The 21943-nt window shown below is 42.9% G+C and overlaps 1 protein-coding gene across 1 annotated transcript in view; it reads left to right on the top strand.

Moving 5' to 3' along the window:
• The window catches only part of LOC126101405 (protein still life, isoform SIF type 1-like), a 276203-nt gene extending 256634 nt beyond the window's left edge, over nucleotides 1-19569 (top strand). The window contains exon 11 of the mRNA XM_049912068.1: nucleotides 15649-19569. Coding sequence (XP_049768025.1) covers nucleotides 15649-15946 — 298 coding nt within the window. The 3' untranslated portion in view covers nucleotides 15947-19569. The remainder of the gene's footprint in view (nucleotides 1-15648) is intronic.
• The last annotated feature ends 2374 nt before the right edge of the window (nucleotides 19570-21943 follow it).

Genomic DNA, 21943 nt, shown 5'->3' with positions numbered 1-21943 from the left:
CGGCTTTACGTAGGTACAATTCATTAGTTCTGTAGTTACGTATTTTACCTTTCTAAATATGAGACAGAAAAATGGTATCAAAGTAAATTAATATTAAGTCTTCCTAGAGGAGGGTGAAAGTGAAATTTTATATAATGATTGGTCAGTAACATTTTCCATTCACTGCTATGCATACTGCCACACAGATAATGTAATAGTAAAAGAATGATTAAGAGTTTTCTTCTCGTTCCAATCCGGAATTCTACTAGTCTGTCATGTACTTTACATTTGTAGCGAGATCGTTGTAGCGCACTTGTTTTACCGAAGGCAGTCACCAAATGTAGGATACAACATCCATGCTCGATACTCTACCTGCTATTCATTGTTTATTAGTCAAAACTTTTCGCACAGGCTTCTCAGATGGCAGCTTTGCGCTAATCTAACCGACACCTCAATACGTTCGTTTGATAATGTCATTGCTTGTGGTATGGGAGTCCGCCCTTGTAGCCGAATTGGGTAACGCACGCTCATGTGATGATGCTCCACTCAGAGGAGGTCAATTGGAATTGTCTTTTACTTGTTTCTTCATGGATTAGCTGATTTAGCTTATTCCGATCATCAAGATGCAGCTATGTCTTCCATACTCTTTCCCTTTGTCTTTTTTTCCCCACGTTTGCAGTCAAGAGCCGCCGGCCGCGGTGGTCTAGCGGTTCTGGCGCTGCAGTCCGGAACCGCGGGACTGCTACGGTCGCAGGTTCGAATCCTGCCTCGGGCATGGGTGTGTGTGATGTCCTTAGGTTAGTTAGGTTTAAGTAGTTCTAAGTTCTAGGGGACTTATGACCTAAGATGTTGAGTCCCATAGTGCTCAGAGCCATTTGCAGTCAAGAATTTGTTTTGGATGTCAAATTTCATACAATCTATTTAATTATTCCGATCACCTGTTCCCTTTAGATCTATTTACTTGTGAAATGCATCAACTTGTAATTCATTTCTAATGTCTTCATTTCTGAAGTGATCTCTGGTGCACCCATTAAAGTTACGGAGAAATCTCATTTCTGCAACCAGAATCCTGCTCATATCCTGCTGCGGCGGAATTCAGGTTTCAGACCTGAAACCTGGGTCCGCACGCAAAAGGATATGAGCGGGAGACAGGGTGTGAAAAAGAGATTTCTCTCTAGTGCTAACTGATACACCAGGGAAGAGCCCTTTAGAAGTGCACAAGTGGATTTTGGAATCGTGCTAATGTAAGAAAGTGACACAAAAATTTATAACTATGTACGATGATTGAAACACAGTTTCAGCATGAATACAAAACACAATGTAGATAACACTCCTCTTATGGCCTCACACCACTCTGTCGCAATGTATATATTTCACAAGCTGTAACAGTTACTTCATGTTCGAAAACACAATACCACCCTCTGAATGTCTCCACTGCGCTCAGTACCTGCCGCACAGTGACTTCAACCTGTCAACTGCGCACCAAGTTCCTCATCGTAGGTAATAAAAGCACAGCCTTCGTGCTCTGTACAATACAGGTTACAGTTCCCCGTCTTTGGCTTTGGTCGCATCATCTACTGAACACCAGAAAAAGACACCATTAGCTCTCCAAGTGGGCGATGTCTACGTACAGCTTGGCCATACACTACATTCACTGTTGTGACTCCGTACACTGCCCAGCCACACGGCACTCAACGCCTTGCATTGATCATAGTGATCCACACGCTTCCTGGCCCTGCGGAAATCCACGTTCCAGACCGTTCCTCTCTCCATCTCGGTTCCTGGCAGCCAACGAACAGCTGCCATCTGCTCTGATCACCAAACTGTGGCCCACCGTAACTACTTGGGCCCAGCGCTTTGTACCCCAAACGAATGTCGTCAGTGCCCCATACGAGGCCCACTGCCGCCACACACTTGTCAGCTGCTAGAGATTCTGGCCAGTCAAGTGTTGTCGCTGTGTGTACTCTACCCCGCGAACTGGCATATCCATGTCGACAGTAACCGCAGCCGTGACGCCAGTGCCTGGTTCCCAGTAACGCACCAGGGGACTGTCAGCCGCTTCTCCAGCGCCCATGATGCTGATCTCCCGAGGATATCGATGGTAATTCTCCATACTGCAGACTCACTTCTCCTGATCCAAGACGCGCAGCCTCAGGCTCCCCATCAGTCAGCCTCGGCCACACTGGCAAAGCGTGGCCCTGGCAGTGAGCCACACGACTGTAAACCACTTCCACAGCAGCTTCGGCCCTGGCCTCCAGATGCTGTTGTCAGTTTCTCGTCGTACCGCAGACTGCCCTTCGGCTCTCGTGCCAATGCAGCAAGCCTGTGTGTTGCTCTGCTACTACTGACCATCTGCCACCAAATACACCCTCTTGCGAGGCTCCCGAGTCCCTGAAGGCCTTCTGACATGTAGTAACGCTCTACATAAGTTTGCTAGATGGCCCACTTGACTGCCTGCTAGCAGGGAGGGGCAACAGTTACCTCACATGCTAAACCTTTCACACAGTGTAACATTCGGTGCTGGAGCGAGCAGACTCGCTAGACTGCATGAACGGCAAGGCGAGCAAACTGGTCGTTCTTCAATATTTTTCAAACGATTGTAGAGACACTATTCGGTAAAAACTTTGATTCTCGCCCATCTTACATCTTCATTCGTTAGCTTTATAACGAACTGCCTATTATTTTCTTAAAGGTCATAGTTATCGTGATATTGCGAGATTAAAATAGTGCAAGATATTCGAAAGTTATGCATTGAAAAATATAGGTCGCTATGAATTTGCTTTTGGTGCATGTTAGATTCTACATGACAGTGGATGAAATTTAGCTAACATATTGAATTATTCTGTAAACTTGGGAGGATATCGCTATCTGTCTCCATCTCGAGAAAACTGATTGTATGTAAAATACTACATGCAAAATACTCGCACCAGTGAAAAAGCCAGAGTGAAATACTCATAAATCTCTTGTGTCTCATAAATGGTTTGAAATACCGAAACAAGATTTGGCTAAACATAACAGGGTTTGCAAATATTCATCTCACTAACATCCTAATACAGTTGAAACTGCGACAGAATCCTGAAACAGTTTAATAATAAATTTGCAACTGAGGTCAAGACAGGTCAGTAGCATATAAAAAAGATAATTCTCAGTACAAAGATAAATGTCTATGTTCTTTATTTATATTGTTGCAAAACCCAAAATAAGTCTCATTTCATCATCTGTGTTAGCCCTTAAGAATTACGTTATTTCCTTGAAAAAGTCTGTAGTTGCTTGAATATCATGGTAGATATGGATGTTTGGCATATTAATCATGTAGAAAAACTGTCTCCAATTTGCTTGCTATCATTTGCCAATATCTTGTTTTGATATCTCAAACCGTATACGAGATACAAGACATTTATGAATATTTCGTTCGGGCTTTTTTGCTGGCGTGCTCATTCAGGATGTAGTGGTTTAGGTATATACCATTTTCTCAAGATTGGATACAGATAGCAATATCCTGCAAGTTTAAAGAATGATTCAGTATGCTAGCCCCATTTCATTCACAGCACCATATGAGCTAATATACACCAAACGCAAATTCACAGCGACTCCCATTTTTCACTTCAAACTTTAAAAATTTCTTACAATACTTTTCCTAATCTCGAACTATCACAATAAATATGTTCCTTAATAAAACGAAAGGCAGTCTATTGTGAAGCTTACGAATAAAGCTATAATGTGTGCAAGAATCAGATTTTTTGCTCAGTTGTTTCTTTACAGTTGTTTGAGAAATATTGCAGATTAGCTGGCGGCACATGGCATTCTGTTTTGTCCCAAGGGTTATCTGGCGTTGTGTGAACGGTCCTGCCCTACAGGCTGGGACGTCTGATGCCAAACTGGATTAGTGATTGGCCAGTGCAAGGAGCATTTGGGGAACCTTTCAAGAACTTACAAGGAAACTAGCACTGGAGTTATCACGGAAAACATGCACAGATCTCTGCAGGGCAGCAGCCCGTAGATGACAGAGCCAGGAAGGAAGCTGTCACTCAAACTGGCAAGTAAGCTTACACCAAATCTTACACCATATGAGACGGGCTTAATCCACGCGAGCACTATCATCTGGACCAGCGGGAAGAGAAGCGTTTCACAAAATTTAATTTCATGACACATACTACCCTCTTAGACAATCATTACAAAATACAATCTGAGTTTCAAGCACCCCAAGAACTTCAGACACAGTGACTGCCACTAATGCACTAACAGAAACAAGGTAACCGAACACTAATCTGAGTTGGAACCTTGTGTGTAGCACTTCTTTGTCATCATCAAGTGCAGCAACTTGTCAAACAGCTTCAGCTATGCCCATACAGAGAAATTCAGAAAAGGAATAAGACCTTGTATCTTAAGTGCAGAAGAACACGTCCCACCATTGTCTGCCAACAAAGCCCTCACTGCCTGCTGCGCACTTTCCCTGGGAAAGTGGGACACCAAGCCAAAAAAATTTCCCATATACTATCTTCTGGTTCCAGTTCTTCCACCTGCACACTTTTATTAATCTCCTCCCCAGGAACGACACACAAATCCATCCTGCTATTGTGCAGGGATTACAAAGACAATAATTCATGAATAACAATGTCTACCGGGACGTGCCCACGCATGTAAATGATTTAATGCCTTCCTAACTCCTAGTTCCTTCACCAAAAACAACAAATCAATAACCCTATTTACATAAGCGTAGCCCTAACTTGTAATCCACCCAGTGGCACAAGTGAAAGTGTCTCACGTTCAAAAATCTAAAGTATCAGTTCTATTTCCATGAGAGCCAACTGATTGTTGTCAGTTTCATCCATCTGCTCCCCAACTGTCAACTGCAGTGGCTCGCCCATCACCTTTGGAAGTTGCTGGGATACCTCGCCTCAGTGCTGGTAGCAAAAATATTTCAAAAGTCAACTCCTTCTTTCATATACGTACTGCGGTTGCCATCTCACTAGCAGTCATATCTGCAACGCCACAAAGGAAAGCAACACACAGTTTCTCAACAAGCTAACGCTAAGGCTGTAGTACCACACCAGCAACCACGCTCTGCCACCAATTGTAGTGCAGCATTTGGAGCGAGTAGAGTTTGGGCTGGGTATTGTTCAAGCATGGGCTTATTTTAGAATTAGAACTTATTAAGAAAGTGTATTATCTTACAATGCACAAATGACATGTGTAGAAATGCCTACCATTTATACCAAATAAAAAGAATTCTGATCCAAAATAATTCTTACTAAAAAATGACCACATGGCAGAAAATAATAAAAAAACTTATCCTAAGCAAGTACAGTATATTCAAATTCGGATCTTATGCTTCCATAGTGACATACAAGTTGGTACCAATCAAGAACAGAGAGACTTCATAATATTCACAATATGATAATGTAGTGTCTTTATAATCATCCAGAATGACACTGTATACTAAATGAAAAAAGTACAATAAGACCTACCGCTGCTATTAAGAAACTGCACCAGCTGCTCATAGTACTTTTTAAAAGACGACTGCACAAGTCTGTCTAATATGCTGGTAATGGACAGCAGCATACACAGGTCTTAAGACTATGTAAAATCGTTGAAATATGCCCTTAGTGTAAACAGAAAACGTAACACAGAAAACAGCCTGTGACTGTCTCCACTGTGTTCAGTACCCACGACACAATAGCCTTCCCCTGTCAATCTGTCAGCTGCCCACCGATCGATGTGGGTGATAAAAGCACAACCTTAATGCTGTGTACAGTACAGCAGTAACTAATCTCCACTATTCTTTATTTCTACCTGTGGTTACAACTTTCTTCTCTACACACAGCACATTCTCCACACACATCTTGACCACACCCTGCACTGACTGTTGTGCCTCTACACGCTGCCTGGCCCCACGGCATTCCAAGTTTCAGACTGTTCCTCTTTCCATCTTGGTCGCTAGCCGCCAACGAACTGCGGCTGCCCCCAAACGGCAGCCTGCAGTGACTACTTGGTTGTGCCTCACCATACCCAAACAAATGTGGGCAGTCCCACCACACAAGGACCACTACCGACCCACACTTCTCAGGTGTTAGACATAGTGGCCTCTGGCAGTAGCTCAAGCATTTGCGTTGCATGTACTCCGTACCACTGACCAGTACATCCAGGGTCAGTGCACCGACAGACAACGCTGGCTGTCGCACCAATCCCCAGCCCCTGGTAACACACAATAGGTCTGTCATCCAGTTCCGTAGTGGCCACTGCGCCGATTTCCTTTACTTCTCCATACAGTAGACTCCCTTCTCCTAACTCCAGCACCTCCAGGCCCAGCCTGCCCATCAGTCAAACATGGCTGTTGCAGCAATGCATGGCCCCCAGCAATACGTCCTAAGATTTCAACACACTTCCACAACAGTCCCAGTGTTGACCTGCTAATGCTGTTGTCAGTTCCTCATCTTGCTGCAGGCTGTCCTCCCGCTTTGTTGCGCCAATGCAGGAAATTTCATTGTGGCACTGCTTTTGGCCACACACTGCCAAAGCTGCCAGAGAAACTCTCGAGCAGTAAATCCGCGCAAGCGCGGCCAGCTGGGCAGCGGCAAGAGGCGCATGTCGCAAAATACAATTTTTTAACACAATAACAACACTAATTTTCTCTTCGCAATAGTCTGAGGGATGTGCACATAGTGTACTTGAAACTTATGGGCGAAGAGCTGGATGTGGAAGTACACAGGCCAAAAAAAAAAAAAAATTATTCCCCAAAAGAAACGAGAATTTTATCTGCTGAGGCCACCACTACATTAATCAAAAAAAAAAAAAAAAAAAAAAACTAAACGTTGTCGAAGCCTTACCAAAAATACACAACGTATGAAGACACACCAAAATCCTTTTACAACAAGAAGAATAATCCATAGAGCCAAGAGACCGCCTCAGTCACCAAAACTGGAAGTACACTCTTCCTGACTCTACGTTCCCACGATTAAAACCTACCGTAACAATTTTCACACAACATCAACAGAGCGAACACTTTCATGAAGTCTTAAACAGCAAAAGTACCTAAAAATTAATAAAACATCAGCAAACATTAATAAAACTGCCGTATCTTAACTAATATAATCAATAGATGGATTAACCCACGGGAAACAGCCAGAAAAATTCATTGCATTACAATTTTGAGCAGTTTAAAACACAAGATAAAGTTAATCAGCTTGTTAATCTCCAAAACATCCTACAAAATTAGTGAAATAACGATTTCCTACCTTAGGAAAACAGAAGGTATAGTTAGTCTGTTTTAAAGCTCCAAAACACAGAATAGTCCTCAATTAATCCACATTTACTGGTGTCTGCTGTAACTATGAGCAAGACAAACACCTAATACAGTATCAGAGACAGTCGTTGCAGCAATTGACGAAGATTGACAATCCAAATAAAGCTGGTCCAGGTGAGTGACAAGAGACACAATTTGCAGAATGCAGAAACGGAAGCAAATGACCAGAAACGTGACCCTGAGGATGGCAGCCTACCCATGCAATGGTGTCTGCCGCAGCAAGTTACTCAATCCATCCAACCTCTGTATACAGCTCGTGGTCTAGAGGTTAGCGTTGCTATCTCTAGATCATAGGGTCCTGGGTTCGACTAACAGCTGGTTAGGGATTTTCTCCGCCCAGGGACTGGGTGTTTGTGTTGTCCTTATCATTTCATCATCGTTCGGGAAAATGGCCTGTACAGTAAAAATATTGGGAAATTGCGTGGGCGCTGATAACTGCGTCAATGAGGCACCCACAGGCCAAACATGATCACCATCCATTCAGCTTGCCCTCAGACTGTCACATATTTTTGCAGAATAGCGTCCTGCCAACACGAATGCTTCCTCTTGCAAATCTGCAGAGCCTGGGCGCACGGGCCTTGCGGCAGGCAATACTTTGCCCATCCGCTCCAGTCTGAAAGCCATATCAGAGTGACTTCCAGCCCATGCGACGAGTGCTGCAAAAGGCTCGCAGTTGGACTGGTAGTGCCTTCTCAAGGAATTCCGCTGATGCCATTGCTGGGTAACTAATAGTGGAGAACCACTTACAGTACGAGCTGCCATGGCTCACTGCTTTTATTTGATTATATCTAATTTAGCTGGTTTCTCTCTACTTTCGACATCAGACAGGCTTCCTTCAACCTGATGGCCGAGTCATGGACAGACGGGAGCATTTTAGCAGAACGAACTGGTGTGAGCAAACACTTGATGTACCAGTAGCGTACACAACTCTACTGCCATGGCTAAGTGGTTCACACATGTGCAGTATGCGTACAATAGAGCTGCCTGGCAGGTAGTTGCATCTGCCTGCGGGTGATCAGACGGGTGCCACCCAGCACCCGTGTCCAACTGGGTCGCATTGGAGAAACTTAAGACACACTATCTTTGCTGCCTGTAGACGGCATGTGGAAGGATCATATTGCATCACCTATGCACACTGAGGACCACTAACTCTTAATGGACATTCTTATGCCCAGCACCTTTTAATATATTATTACGGAACCACACGGCCATTGAGCTATTGGGGTTCTCTGTCCTCCCATCGGCACGTCTGCTGGCTGTTCTCTTCCTAGCTGTAGTGCCTGTTTACTCCAATTACGCCATGAGTTTTCGAAAACAGCAGAAGCAGCAGCTGGAAGACTTTTTCAGCTCCTAAAAGCACTGAGTTATTGGTGTTCCCTCTCGTCCCATGGTTTCGTCTACTGGTTTTTCTCGTCCTAGCTCTAGTGTCTGTTTACTACAGATAGGGCACGATTTTTCTGAAACAGCAGCAGCAGTTGAAGGACTTTCTTGGCTCCAAAAACTTCTTAGAAGACATCAACGACATAAGGTAGACGCTAGAAACTCCGGGCATCTGCATTTAACAGATACACTTAAGAGTACGCTCACATTTCCCAAAGGGAAAGTGTATTTCTGTTCCGGCGTTTGCAACCAATGCACGCTGACAGAATCGCCCTTCATTCGGAGGTAGCTCGTTCGAAACCAAAAGTTGCTTTCAGTACCACTGTGGTATCGACCTACGAGGGGTGTAATGCCCTATCTTCTTTCTGACCTTTGAACTGACTTACTCAGACAGTTATATGAAGACCTACAATTCAAAGTGAACTTCGGAACACGATGCAGGAAGGAATTATTCACATTAGCAAAACACTGCCGGAGGTGCAATAAGAGATAAACGACCACGATCGTCTAAGGACAGGATTCGTATCTTCAGATTACTCTTGCCTACTTTATTTCTAATTTTGTAACTGAAAATCTTCTTAAAACCAAAAAAAAACTGAAAGTAATTTTGAAACTAAAATTTCTTAAACGAAAAGGACAGTGTGGGAATTTCTCAGAATGGTTTCCTGTATTTCTCACAGAGTTAATTTTGAATTATTCCGTATTCTGGAAGAACATAATGGAGCCATTTCCCCATTCTCTCGTGTCCGGTGTGTTTGTGTGTATGATCTTTTTCTAAATCCTCAGGATTTTACTGTTTACATACAGCCTCTCACGAATTCCTTCATCTTACAATAGCGCATGCTCCATAACTTTTGAAGTATTTGTTGGATGTGATCCAATCTCAGTGTTCCTCTAAAGTTTTTACCCTCTGCACTTCCCTCTAGTACCATGGAACCTACTGCCGGATGTTTCAGAGGATGTCCCATCATCCTATCTCTTCTTATTGTCGGTGTTTTCCATATGTGCTTTTCTTCTTCGATTCTTTGCAGAATTTCTCAATTCCTTATCTCAGTTTTCAACGTTCGTCTAAAGCATAGTGTCTGAATCGCTTCGACTCTCTTCTTTTTCTGACTGTCCCACAGTCCATGATTCACTACCATACAGTGCTATGCTCAAAGATTAAGGCTAATGTTTCAAACTAGCACACCTACATAGTCCACGAATTCCCTCTCTGCCTGTGCTAATTAGCTTTTTATTTCCTCCTTGCTTCGTCTGTGTGGGTTTTTTGCTTCCATGGCAGCACAGTTCCTTAAGTTTGTCTTCTTCGCTACCCCCAATTTTGATGTAAAGCTTATCGGTAAGCGTATTTCTGCTACACCTAATTACATTCTCTTCCGCCTCACCCTCAGTCCATATTCTGTGCTCAGCAGACGGTTCATTTCATTCACAATGTCCTGCAATGCTTGCCGCATAGATATCACGATCAAATACAGAGCTTCAAAGTACTGGCTAAAGATCGGGAGACAGGATAAGGTACACACAATAACTGATGTACGGATACAGACGACACGCCACATTAAAAGCTGACGTTTGGATACATGGCAAGGTGAGTGGGATGTAAGTGATAAGGGACGAAGACTGCACGACTTCCTCCCTTACGTAAGGTTCGGTTGAGAATGAAACATACCGATCGCAGCCGCGCTATGGTACATTTCTCAACCGGCCACGGACCTTATCCCACGCACTTAAACCGCGTGAGTCTAAGACGGACACCTTCGTGCAGATGCGGGGAAGAAGGTTCCAGAGATCACCCTGTCTTCTTCTGTGACGGACGTACGCTGCACTTAGACTACACAGAAACAGACATACATATCCATACAGCAAAAAGAGACGAAGGGCAATGACCATAACTAAATGCATTGACAAGCCGTAATTCAAAAACAGCACGTGAAGAATATCTACGGGGACGAAATAACAGACATTCCTATACGTAACGTAACACCAATCTCCAGAGGGTGGACAGCGACACTCACAGTGACAGCGAAAACAGTGACACTGAAGAACAACAGGAGGGGAAGACCAGACGTAAGGTGCTTGCGATCCAGCAAAGGAGGCATCAAATCTTCTACACCTATAAGCACGTTATGTTAATGCATAGGATTAGAAGTATTATTTTGCTATTTCTCTAGTACTAATCAAACTTTTCTGTTGTGACTGGCGGTCAGAAGCTTGAAGAAATAATTCCGAGGTATTCACCGCCAGTCACAATCGGTGATGGCACTAACGGATGTCTCCTCTATTCTATCATCTTTTTATATTCTTCTTAAAACAACAAAATTTTATTTATATTTCAACGTTAAATTACAGTTGTTTTAGAACATATTACTCTTTGTAAAATGTGGTAGTTAAAAACAAAACAAAAAACTAAAAAAAGATGACAAACGAAAACTGTAATACATACGACCTGTTTTAAAACATCAGATAACAGGTCTATAATTTTGCACTTAATAAATAAATAAATAAATAAATAAATAAATAATGCTTCCTTGCTTTCACTGTCGATAACAATGTCTTCAGCAAATCTTATCATTGATATTAGTTCACCTAGAATTTTAATCCTACAATTGAACGTTTCTTTTATTTCCGTCATTCTTTCTTCGATGTATACATTGAAGAATTTAGATGAAAGCCTAATACACCACCTCTATCTGTCTATCTCCTCCTCTCCACTCCCTTGTCTGTTCATCACCTCCTCCCACTATCTTTGTCCAGTTGCTCCATTCCCCATATCTGACCATATCCCACCCCCTCTTTGTGACCATATTTCCTCCCAATCTCTCTTTCCATCTACGCCTCCCTGCTTCAATTTCTACCTGTCTATTAGCCCTCTATACCTTCCACCTGCCTTATGCGTCCAGATCTCCTTTCCTATCCGTCTATTTCCTCCTCCATCTCGCTTTGTCCATCTCCTCCTCCATCCGTCGCATCCTTTCCCCAGCTACTCTCAGTGGCACGTGTAGCCCCTGCCATACAGTTAAAAGAAGCAGGGCAATCTTACTCCCACAACATGCCTGTCATGCGGGGCAGGATGTATCGGGGGCATGAAAATTTGCTCCTGACATATGAAGGGCTTATATCTATAGTGGTACAAGTCCATTTTTGTTCATTCTGAGATACAGAGTAGTAAAGTTAAATGAGCGCTTAAATGTCTGCAGTTGAGATACCAGAAATACTCAAGTATATATATTTGAATATTTATTGTACCTCAACTGCAGAGGCCGCGTGGGATTAGCCGAGCGGTCTGAGGCGCTGCAGTCATGGACTGTGCGGCTGGTCCCGGCCTCCCTCGGGCATGGGTGTGTGTGTTTGTCCTTAGAATGATTTAGATTAAGTAGTGTGTAAGCGTAGGGACTGATGATCTTAGCAGTTAAGTCCCATAAGATTTCACACACAATTGAACATTTTTCAACTGTAGATTTTTCGGCACTCATTTAACTTTAGGACTCTGTATCTCAGAATGAACAAAATGGACTTGTACCACTGTTGAAATAAGCCCTTCATATAGGCCGCATTGCAAAGCAAGTCGACACAACAGGCCGATACCATTCTCACACAACACGCCTGTCATGCAGGGACTGGGAAATAAACATGTATTTGCCCGTATCTCTGCTCCTATAGGAGCTGGGAAATTATATGAACGCCACAGAGCTGATACGCCTGAGGCCTGTTGTTTTTGTGCCAAATTTGGTTGAAATCGATCCAGGGCTTTTGGAGGAGTTACCAGACAAACATGTAAGAGATTATCTATGCTTTCCTACAGATTTCTTCTATTTTTCTCAGAATTTCGAACGTCTTGCAACGTTTTACCTTGTTGAATACTTTTTCTGGGTTTACGAAGCCTATTAATGTAACATGATTTTCTTACGCCTTGCTTCCATTACCAATTGCAGCATCAGGACTGCCTCTGTTGCCTTTACCTTCCCGAAAAGCAAATTGACAGTCATCTAACAGAGCCACAGTTTTCTTTTCCATATGACATAGGTTCCAAAATATCGCAGAAGCCGCGGGCAAAATAATATCCATATTTCAGTAAAAAGCGACATTTATCGTTATGAGATCTGGTGCGACACTCGTGTAGCCATTGAGACGTAGTGAACACATCCTGCATCCTCCTACTAACAACAATAAGAGAGAATGGCCACTCCATCACCCCTCACTCCCTCCATACCCGATGAGAAGAAACTATTTGAGTAATGCAGTGTACAGGTATCAATATTCCCGAAGTGCATAACCAGGATCTGACCGTGGAAACGAGAATGGGTGAGGAGGGGGGGAGGAGGGGGGTAGTTTTGGCATTCGTAGTAGTTTCACCGTGAATGTCAAAATACTTTTGATATTCCATGAGAAATGGTTTTTGGATATATTTGCTACTTTTTTGTACTTTCAACATTCCAGCACAGTCAGCAGTAGTGATAATCTAATATATAAGAAACTATCGGACTCCATTGCGCTAATGAAACCAACCTTTACCTAGGTTTCAGCCCAAATAATTGAGCCTTCTTCAGAAGATATACCTGAATCTCTAATTTGTCTAAGAGGGCATGGTCTAGAAATTCAGGCTGTTTTAGTTTTATTTCTACACCATGCCCTCTTAGACAAATTATAGATTCAGGTATATCTTCTGAAGAAGGCTCAATTATTTGGGCTGAAACCTAGGTAAAGGTTGGTTTCATTACTGCAATCGAGGTTGATAATTTCATATATATTATATTTGCTACTATTAAATATCCATTACATTTTTCAGTTTTATTTAAAGTGGTGGAAGTAAATACACTTATTTTCAGTCGTACAGTAGCTATTTTGTCTCCTGGTTAGTAGTCTCAGGTGCCGTCGACCCTCTTATCATTCATATAAACCTAGTGTACATGACACTGAAACTTGTTGTAGTCTGTAAGACGGGTTGATGTGTAAGTACCAATGAGCTAAGAATGTGTGACATTGCCTGAAATCAGTAATCAGGAGAAGATAAAGCAGCGACCGAATGACAGGAAATAAGCGTATTTTAGAGAAATAATGTTCGCGGATCACTCCTTATTAACAAGTAGGTCCAGTTTTGGTAAAAGTAAAGCTTTCGTCAACACGCAGGCTGGTTTGAACACAGCGGCTCTTTGCTAGACACAGCCCTGTTGGTGGTGGTATTCCGGGGCTTTCCTCCGATCTTAGAAACTGTCTAATTGTGATAAATTGAGATTAGTACACTACTGGCCATTAAAATTGGCACACCACGAAGATGACGTGCTACAGACGCGAAATTGACCAACAGGAAGAAGATGCTGTGATATGCAAGTGATTAGCTTTTTAGAGCATTCACTTAAGGTTGGCGCCGGTGGCGACACCTACAACGTGCTGACATGAGGAATGTTTCCAACAGATTTCTCATACACAAACAGCAGTTGACCGGCGTTGCCTGGTGAAACGTTGTTGTGATGCCTCGTGTAAGGAGGAGAAATGCGTACCATCATGTTTCCGCCTTTGATAAAGGTCGGATTGTAGCCTATTGCGATTGCGGTTTATCGTATCGAGACATTACTGCTCACGTTGGTCGAGATCCAATGACTGTTAGCAGAATATGGAATCGGTGGGTTCAGGAGGGTAATACGGAACGCCGTGCTGGATCCCAACGGCCTCGTATCACTAGCAGTCGAGATGACAGGCATCTTATCCGCATGACTGTAACGGATCGTGCAGCCACGTCTCGATCCCTGAGTCAACACATGGGGACGTTTGCAAGACAAAAACCACCTGCACGAATAGTTCGACGACGTTTGCAGCGGCATGGACTATCAGCTCGGAGACCATGGCTGCGGTTACCCTTGACGCTGCATCACAGACAGGAGCGCCTGCGATGGTGTACTCAACGACGAACCTGGGTGCACGAATGGCAAAACGTCATCTTTTCGGATGACTCCAGGTTCTGTTTACAGCATCATGATGGTCGCGTCCGTGTTTGGCGACATCGCAGTAACGCACATTGGAAGCGTGTATTCGTCATCGGCATACTTGACGTATCACCCGGTGTGACGGTATGGGGTGCCATTGGTTAAACGTCTCGGTCACCTCTTGTTCACACTGACGGCACTTTGAACAGTGGACATTACATTTCAGATGTGTTACGGCCCGTGGCTCTACCCTTCATTCGATCCCTGCGAAACCCTACATTTCAGCAGGATAATGCACGGCCGTATGTTGCAGGTCCTGTACTGGCCTTTCTGGATACAGAAAATGTTCGACTGCTGCCCTGGCTAGCACAATCCTCCAGATCTCTCACCAATTGAAAACGTCTGGTCAATGGTGGCCGAGCAACTGCCTCGTTACAATACACCAGTCACTACTCTTGATGAACTGTGGTATCGTGTTGAAGCCGCATGGGCAGCTGTACCTGTACACGCCATCCTCAATGCCCAGGCGTATCAAGGCCGTTATTACGGCCAGAGGTGGTTGTTCTGGGTACTGATTTCTCAGGATCTATGCACCCAAATTGCGTGAAAATGTAATCACATGTCAGTTCTGTATAATATATTTGTCCAATAAATACCCGTTTATCATCTGCATTTCTTGTTGGGGTAGCAATTTTAATGGCCAGTAGTGTATTTAACGTGGGCTTCGGACCGCGACGCAAATTGGAATTTTTCCTGTCAGTGGATGGCTGCTGAAGGGGAAAGAGTTGATAAGTGACGGATGTTAATCACGGACTGGACCGGGCGTACTAAACTGTTGTATGTGTGTTGGGGGAGGGTGAAGTGGGAGGGGGAGGGGGCAGGATTTGAGTTCGGTTTGTGAAGACATTGTAAGAGGGAAGAGGTCTGCCCACCCTGCCCCCTCCCAAGCGATGTGCTGGGGAACCTCGTGTCGTGTGTTCCACATAGGAAAAACTGGGAATAATACTGAAGGGTAGCTGCTGAGCACCTGAGGCCGGGCCGTGACCTGCTGGCGTGGTGTTGCAGGAACATCTTCGACCGGCAGGACAGCCTGCGCTCCGACTACATGAGCGACCGCGAGAGCCGCTACGGCATCGTGCAGCAGGCCTCCATCGAGAGCACAGACTCGCGCCTCTGCTACCTCACCTCCTCTGAGGTAAGTCTCCTCCTCCGTCTGCCGTCTGCGGGCTCGCAGCTCTGGTCGCCGTCTCCGGTAAGTACGCCGGCGAGCCTCAGCGAACAGACCCCAGTTCAGTGTGCTCCGACACGTCTCAAGTACGGAAGGTGTGTAGGTTTCGTCAAGAAGCGTTCTGAAAGCTGCTAGGCTTCGATGTGATCCTTATAGTCCGATTTAAATTAGGAGGCAGTTGACGTTCAGGATCAGAGGTCGCGACGTAGTCCTGACCCTACGCTAGTAAATATTTCAAAATGGTCATTTTTCAAATCCACCAAGAGCTGGTGATAAAATAATTCCATATATACCAACAGTTTCGCTAGTCTGTTCATCTTCAGGTATCATACAATTATTTACTTCAGCCTTTCCTGCCAACATTATGACTGTGGCGTCAAATAAAAGCCAGTGACGCGGAATGGTTTTTATTCCATGTGATGTCACAGTAGGAAGGCTGTTTTAACCACACGAAGGTGATCAAAAGATCGGAACCGACAGTTGATCAAAAATTAATTTATCCGCATCTCTTGAGGGTTTTAAGACAAAAATTTTACAAAATCGCTTTAAAGTCTCTATTTTCCACCGCTATCACGAAAAATCTGAAATCCGCGTATGGTACCGATCTGTAAAGTATCTCTAAGCGTTTCAAAAATCTGCCATGATTTATTTAGGGCCGAAGGTATGGTAATTTTTCTGAATGGAATATACTGTTTCCCCACACGAAACAGTTTTAAATTTATCATGTCATATCATGAAAACTACTGAACTCGTTGAACTATTTTTTTTTTTCGTTGAATGCCAAAATACTTTGCTCAGCAACGGATCATTTCAAAGTTTCATTTCGCTTTGTGTTTGCTTTTTTATAAGTTCCGGAAAACTGCGTGTTTTCGCAATTGTCTCAATATATAACTCGTAAGAAGTTTGAAGATCAAAGACTGTATCCCTACAAAAATCACTTAAAATTTCTGAAATTTACGTACGTGTATAACTACGTAAAAAACAGCTCTTAATTTCAGTTACGGCCGGAGTAATGGTTAGTATTTTGCCTGGACATAGCTGAAATTTTCACGCCAAGAAAAATGTACTGCTTGCGAGCTGCCAGGCATAATGCTTTGTGCAGCCAAATTGGCAACGCAGTGGGGGTCGACAATGCCAGTACAGTTCCCGTTTGTGCATGAGTGATGGGGCGGCTCCAGCTCACACTCTGTCAAATGCCAAATAACTTAAATAGGAGTACAGCTGCAGGACATTGCGTCAAATGGAGTCGCTAAAACTTTGCAATATTTATTTTCAGTATCGCCTTATCGTCCACAGTCAATGATGTTTAATTCTCTAGGGAGGACACAAACGTATTGTGTCTTGTGAAGACAGAGGAGCCATTCAAATACATACATGGTGATTCAGATGCATCTACAGCTATCGTTTTATCCAATTCACAGTGCTACAGCTAGCCTTCATAAACCACGCGCGAGATTTTCATATTTTCTCACTCGCTACGCAAAAATTATTAGCCCTATAGAAAAAATTAACAGGACCTTTTTGTACGAAATTTAATCTCGTTAAATTTTGTATTGGGATACGTTTCCGCTAGAGGCCTTAGTTTTCGAGTTATTCAAGAAAAATATACAAACGTGACCTTCAAATGCACTCCCACTCTTACACTCAGCTCCCACCGGTCAGGATTTCTAGTATACAGTTCATGACACTCCCTGCTATCACTGTAGAAATAATGCTGCTGCACCAGTTATTTAACCGTATTCCATTCTTCGTCTGCGTTGATTGGCCTTATTAAGCCACCGGCGAAGTGGAGCACTTACAATTTGAAAAACTGACGTTTGTGTAAATTTTAACTATCAGTTTTGTAAGATTTTGTAAAATGAACAGTTACATCATTGTATTCATAAGGCGTTCTGACTACAAAACTACTGTGCTTATAAGGGTTAAGTTCGCCTAGAATCGTCCACATAATTAGCTTTAGCGCAATATTTACAAAAGTCGTGTTTCTTTCATCAACCTCATGGGCACATTTAAATTAGCAATGTTAGAAATAGCCGACTATGCTAGTAGCGCTGTAGCTCAATCAGTAGGCAGTAAAAGAGGTCGAATAATTCGTGTAGTCGGAAATTTTTGAGCAGTGGTATGAGAGAGTGCCACGAACGGCATACTGGAAATCCTGGCTGGGGGGTGGAGGTGCGTTTGAAGATAATTTTTGTACGTTTTACTAGAATAACTCTAAAACTGTGGCCTCCAACGGAAACATAACAATACAAAATTTAACTTCGTTAACTTCAAAGGTCCTACTCATTTTTTTTCTGTAGGGCTAATAGTTTGCACGTAGCGAACGACAGATTATGAAAATCTCTCGTGTGGTTTATGTAGGCCAACTATAAAATTTCGGGTTGCATAATACGATAGCGGTAGGGGCACCTTAATCACACTGTAAGTATCTGAACAGTTTTAACAGAAAAGTGTGAGCCATCGAACTTAATGATACATGGACAGTAGTTCCAGAGACAGATAGATAAATTTTATCTTTCATAGATGACAAATGGGTAGTTGTAAATTATCTTTGACAAGGATTATCTCTGCTATCACGCCCCCATTTCACGTTATTTACGTCACTCTCCGACATCCGTCCTGCCAGTAGGCAAGACGCGGCGGGAAGGAAAATGTTCCATAGACCACGCTCACACAAGCCGGAAGATTCACCAGCAAATATGACAGCCAGTCGTGAAAGCTTTAACTGTGTGACTCTACTGTCAGCTGCGATTCCGAGACCGAAGACGCGCAGAATTATTCGCTAAGCTCTACCTAATCGCATCCAGAGAGAACTGCTGCCAGTTTGAGAAACAAGCTCTACCCAGCACACAGACTTCATCGGGAAGAGAGGCAGTTTCGTGAAACTTCCTTAGTGACGCGTTTATTTTCTATAAATGCTACAAAATCCGCATCAGTTCTCAATAACAGCATTTGGGATGTATCAAAAATACAAATCACTCGTATGAAGGTAGAAGCCATTGCTCGTCTGTGAAGAGGACACAGAAAAGGAAAGAGACTTTTTTTGATTGTCACTTGCAAATACCGTTACGCGTTGGCCGTCATTCCAATATCAAACAAGCTTCTGATATCTATCACCGCTCTGGTAGTATTCGTGCATTTCATGTCCTGTAGAAAGCGCCAGTATGAAAGCAGAAGCGACATACGAAAGTGACGAACGAATAAACATTTTGTAAGTATGCCTTATTGTCATTTCCAATATTGGTACTTACGGATACAAAAATTGTACTACTTCACAAAATCAGCGTTCAGTGACATTGTTTATCACTTTCTTCGCTTCAGACCAAAAAAAAATTATTTTTCGAGGAATCACAATTAACTAGGAATTTTTCCGCGCACTTTTACAAAGCACTAAAAAGCCCGACAGCACAATACGACGTTCACTGGCTACTACTGGGCCGTACATAATGTTGATGTTGCCAGGTCTGTAACAGTGGCTGAGCGCCAAGCATAGGTGACAAATTTATCAAAACCATCGCTATACGATGTGAAAGTAGGAAATGTTAGTCTCTCCTAATTTCCAAGTTTACCGGTTTGGGTAGCTCCGTCAGGAGCGAACAGTAGCGATAAGCTAGGTGTTTTCACATGCTGTCTACTCTAAATGTGTAAAGCGCTCGTGTCAGTTACTGCAACAAAATCTGTGAAGTTTCTACTTTGTGCCTTCGGCAGTCCACTAGAATCACTTGTTTCAGCATTTCCTTGCAAACATTGCTGTTACAGAAGGCAGATTTGGGTTTAACGTGTCGTTGACGACGAGGTCATCAGGGACAAAGCAAAACCTCGACTTGGGGAAATAAATTATCCGCGTCCTTCCGAAGGAACCATCCCAGCATTTGTCTTAAGCTACTCAGGGCACCATAAATCCTATGCCGGGATTTGGACTGGCGTCCTCTGAAGTGGCGTCAAATTGAAAGACTTGCACCCGGCGTACAGTCTACCCGATGGGAGGCCCTAGTCACAAGATATTTAATTATAAATGGCATCCTCCCAAATACGAGTCCAGTACATTATCGCCTCGCTAGGCAGTGTGCTGTTATTGGTTTGTGGCTCATATGTACTCGCGTCAACGTGTTAATACCTTGGTCGGAAGTTCCCACGGTGGTCGACGTCAATATATGCACAGGAAAAGCAGCTCCCCTGGTAAAAAATATTTGCATAGTTTCAGCGACAGCATTCAGTGCAGTGTCCTCAGAGAAGGCCTCCAAAAGCACAAACTCCGATGTCCTTAAATGTCCAGGAAGTCTAATCACGTGTTACCTGCTCCACTGATAGATATCTATATGTGCAAATAACGAGTAACCAGGGGAAGGTGCAGGAATATGTTGCAGAGTGGTAGACATCAGTGTGAAATATGAAGGAATTACGGGAATTTGTGTAAAAGTCATTACATAATAGGAGACATTGGTCTTTTAAAATGTTCAGAAAATACAGAAAGAGTATGGGTTTCCTTAACGGTCAGGTTATACCGTTCAACGTGAAGAGACAAAAAGTGATTCTCTGCTTACAGTGTAAAAGATTTGTCAGTTAAGAGATCATGCATTACAGATTTTAGCTGCTCATCTTTGGATGACGAACACTCTGCTCTTACAGTATTGCTGACCAAATGCAAGTTAATAACCAGCTGATAAGTACCGGTATTTTAAGTAATTGAGTATTTATTCAACTCTAGATAAAACTACTGATCGTTATTGGTGCGAGTTTGTTGAAAGTAAAATTCATGTTGCTAAAACGGATAAAAATACTCAGTGTCATATTATCAGCTAGCAGACGCCCAGCCTTTAGAGTCTTCATATAGATTCTTGCTGCCACACGATGACGACATTAGGGAACATAATCCAGTCCTGAAAGGCTAGTATAATATTCTTGTGTGTTTGTGTGTGTGTAATAGTAAAAGTATATTCCAAGAATGTGCAGTTTCATTGTAAAGTATTAATGACACAGTACGCAGTCTGTTACGATGTTTCCTGTAAAATGGACATTCCTTTCAGCAAATTACCGTAATCAGCAATCGCTTGATTGTTTGCTATTTCTCTCAAATTGCGAGAACGGTACGTGTAGTATGATGCAGCAAATGATTATTACCTGCAGGAACTGCGTCAATTTATCTCAACAGTTTTCTTCAGACAAAATGCTATCTCCACAAACTGGCATCTATCAGGTAAGTAAAAATTACTACATTTTTTACCTACACTTCTCGTTTGTGTAGTTAGTACATAGTCGTCCTCGTCACAAAACTGATTTGTCAACAGTGAAACGTAAGTAGTTGAAATCTGCGTACAACAGATTACCTTCGTCTGTTGCTTCGGAAATAATACATTCTTTTGTCGACGAGAAACTGAAGAAATTCACAGTAAATTTCTTTTCTTATTGGTACTTGGATATATATTGCTTGATCTTCCCTCGCCCTCATTCGACAGGGATCGTTGCATCGTCTTTATCCTTTTCGTCTTCCTGCACCGGAGCGAAACAAATTCGCTTATTTCCAGTTCAACGGTACGTTGTCACCGCTGGGCGCCATCGACTTGCCTGCCATCTTGCGGGAGGCTGAGGAACTTGTTCGACATGTACCACTGCAAGCAACGCTGAGTTTTGCCGCACGACGTTCTGAGAATACTCGCGCTCCCGTACGTTAACTTCGCAGCAAATAATGTCATTCTGTAATGTACTCGCAATTTAAAAAGAAATAGGTTTTAGGATATCATTTCAAGCATGTAAAATTCAGTTAAAGGCGTCGAGATAAAAAAGAAAACATTCTTATTGTAATCAGTGTAGAATCCTCGCTTGCATAAGAAGGTTAAAATAAGACTTTTTATCACTTAAATTAAACATTGTGGGTGCATCGAATGTGGAACTAGCTTTATTGTTTTTGGAGTGTTTCCAAAATGAAGTAATTTCCAAAAATGTAGTGCAATAAATGGGAAAGAAGCAAGTAAGTCAAGCAGAAAAGATGCAATAATTCTATGATAATCTGGTCTAAATGAATACAGCGATAGTACTCACATCACGTATATTTAGGTGACTGAAGAATTTCACAGCCCCAGGACGGAAAAAAGTTAATCAGGTTTTCCAGTTCTTTATATTTTAGCTTAGAAA

The sequence above is a fragment of the Schistocerca cancellata genome, chromosome 9 (genome assembly GCF_023864275.1).
Source record: "Schistocerca cancellata isolate TAMUIC-IGC-003103 chromosome 9, iqSchCanc2.1, whole genome shotgun sequence".
Classification (NCBI taxonomy): Eukaryota; Metazoa; Arthropoda; class Insecta; order Orthoptera; family Acrididae; genus Schistocerca; species Schistocerca cancellata.
Note: the sequence above shows the minus strand (reverse complement) of the source record. Positions and strands in the feature narration are given on the sequence as shown.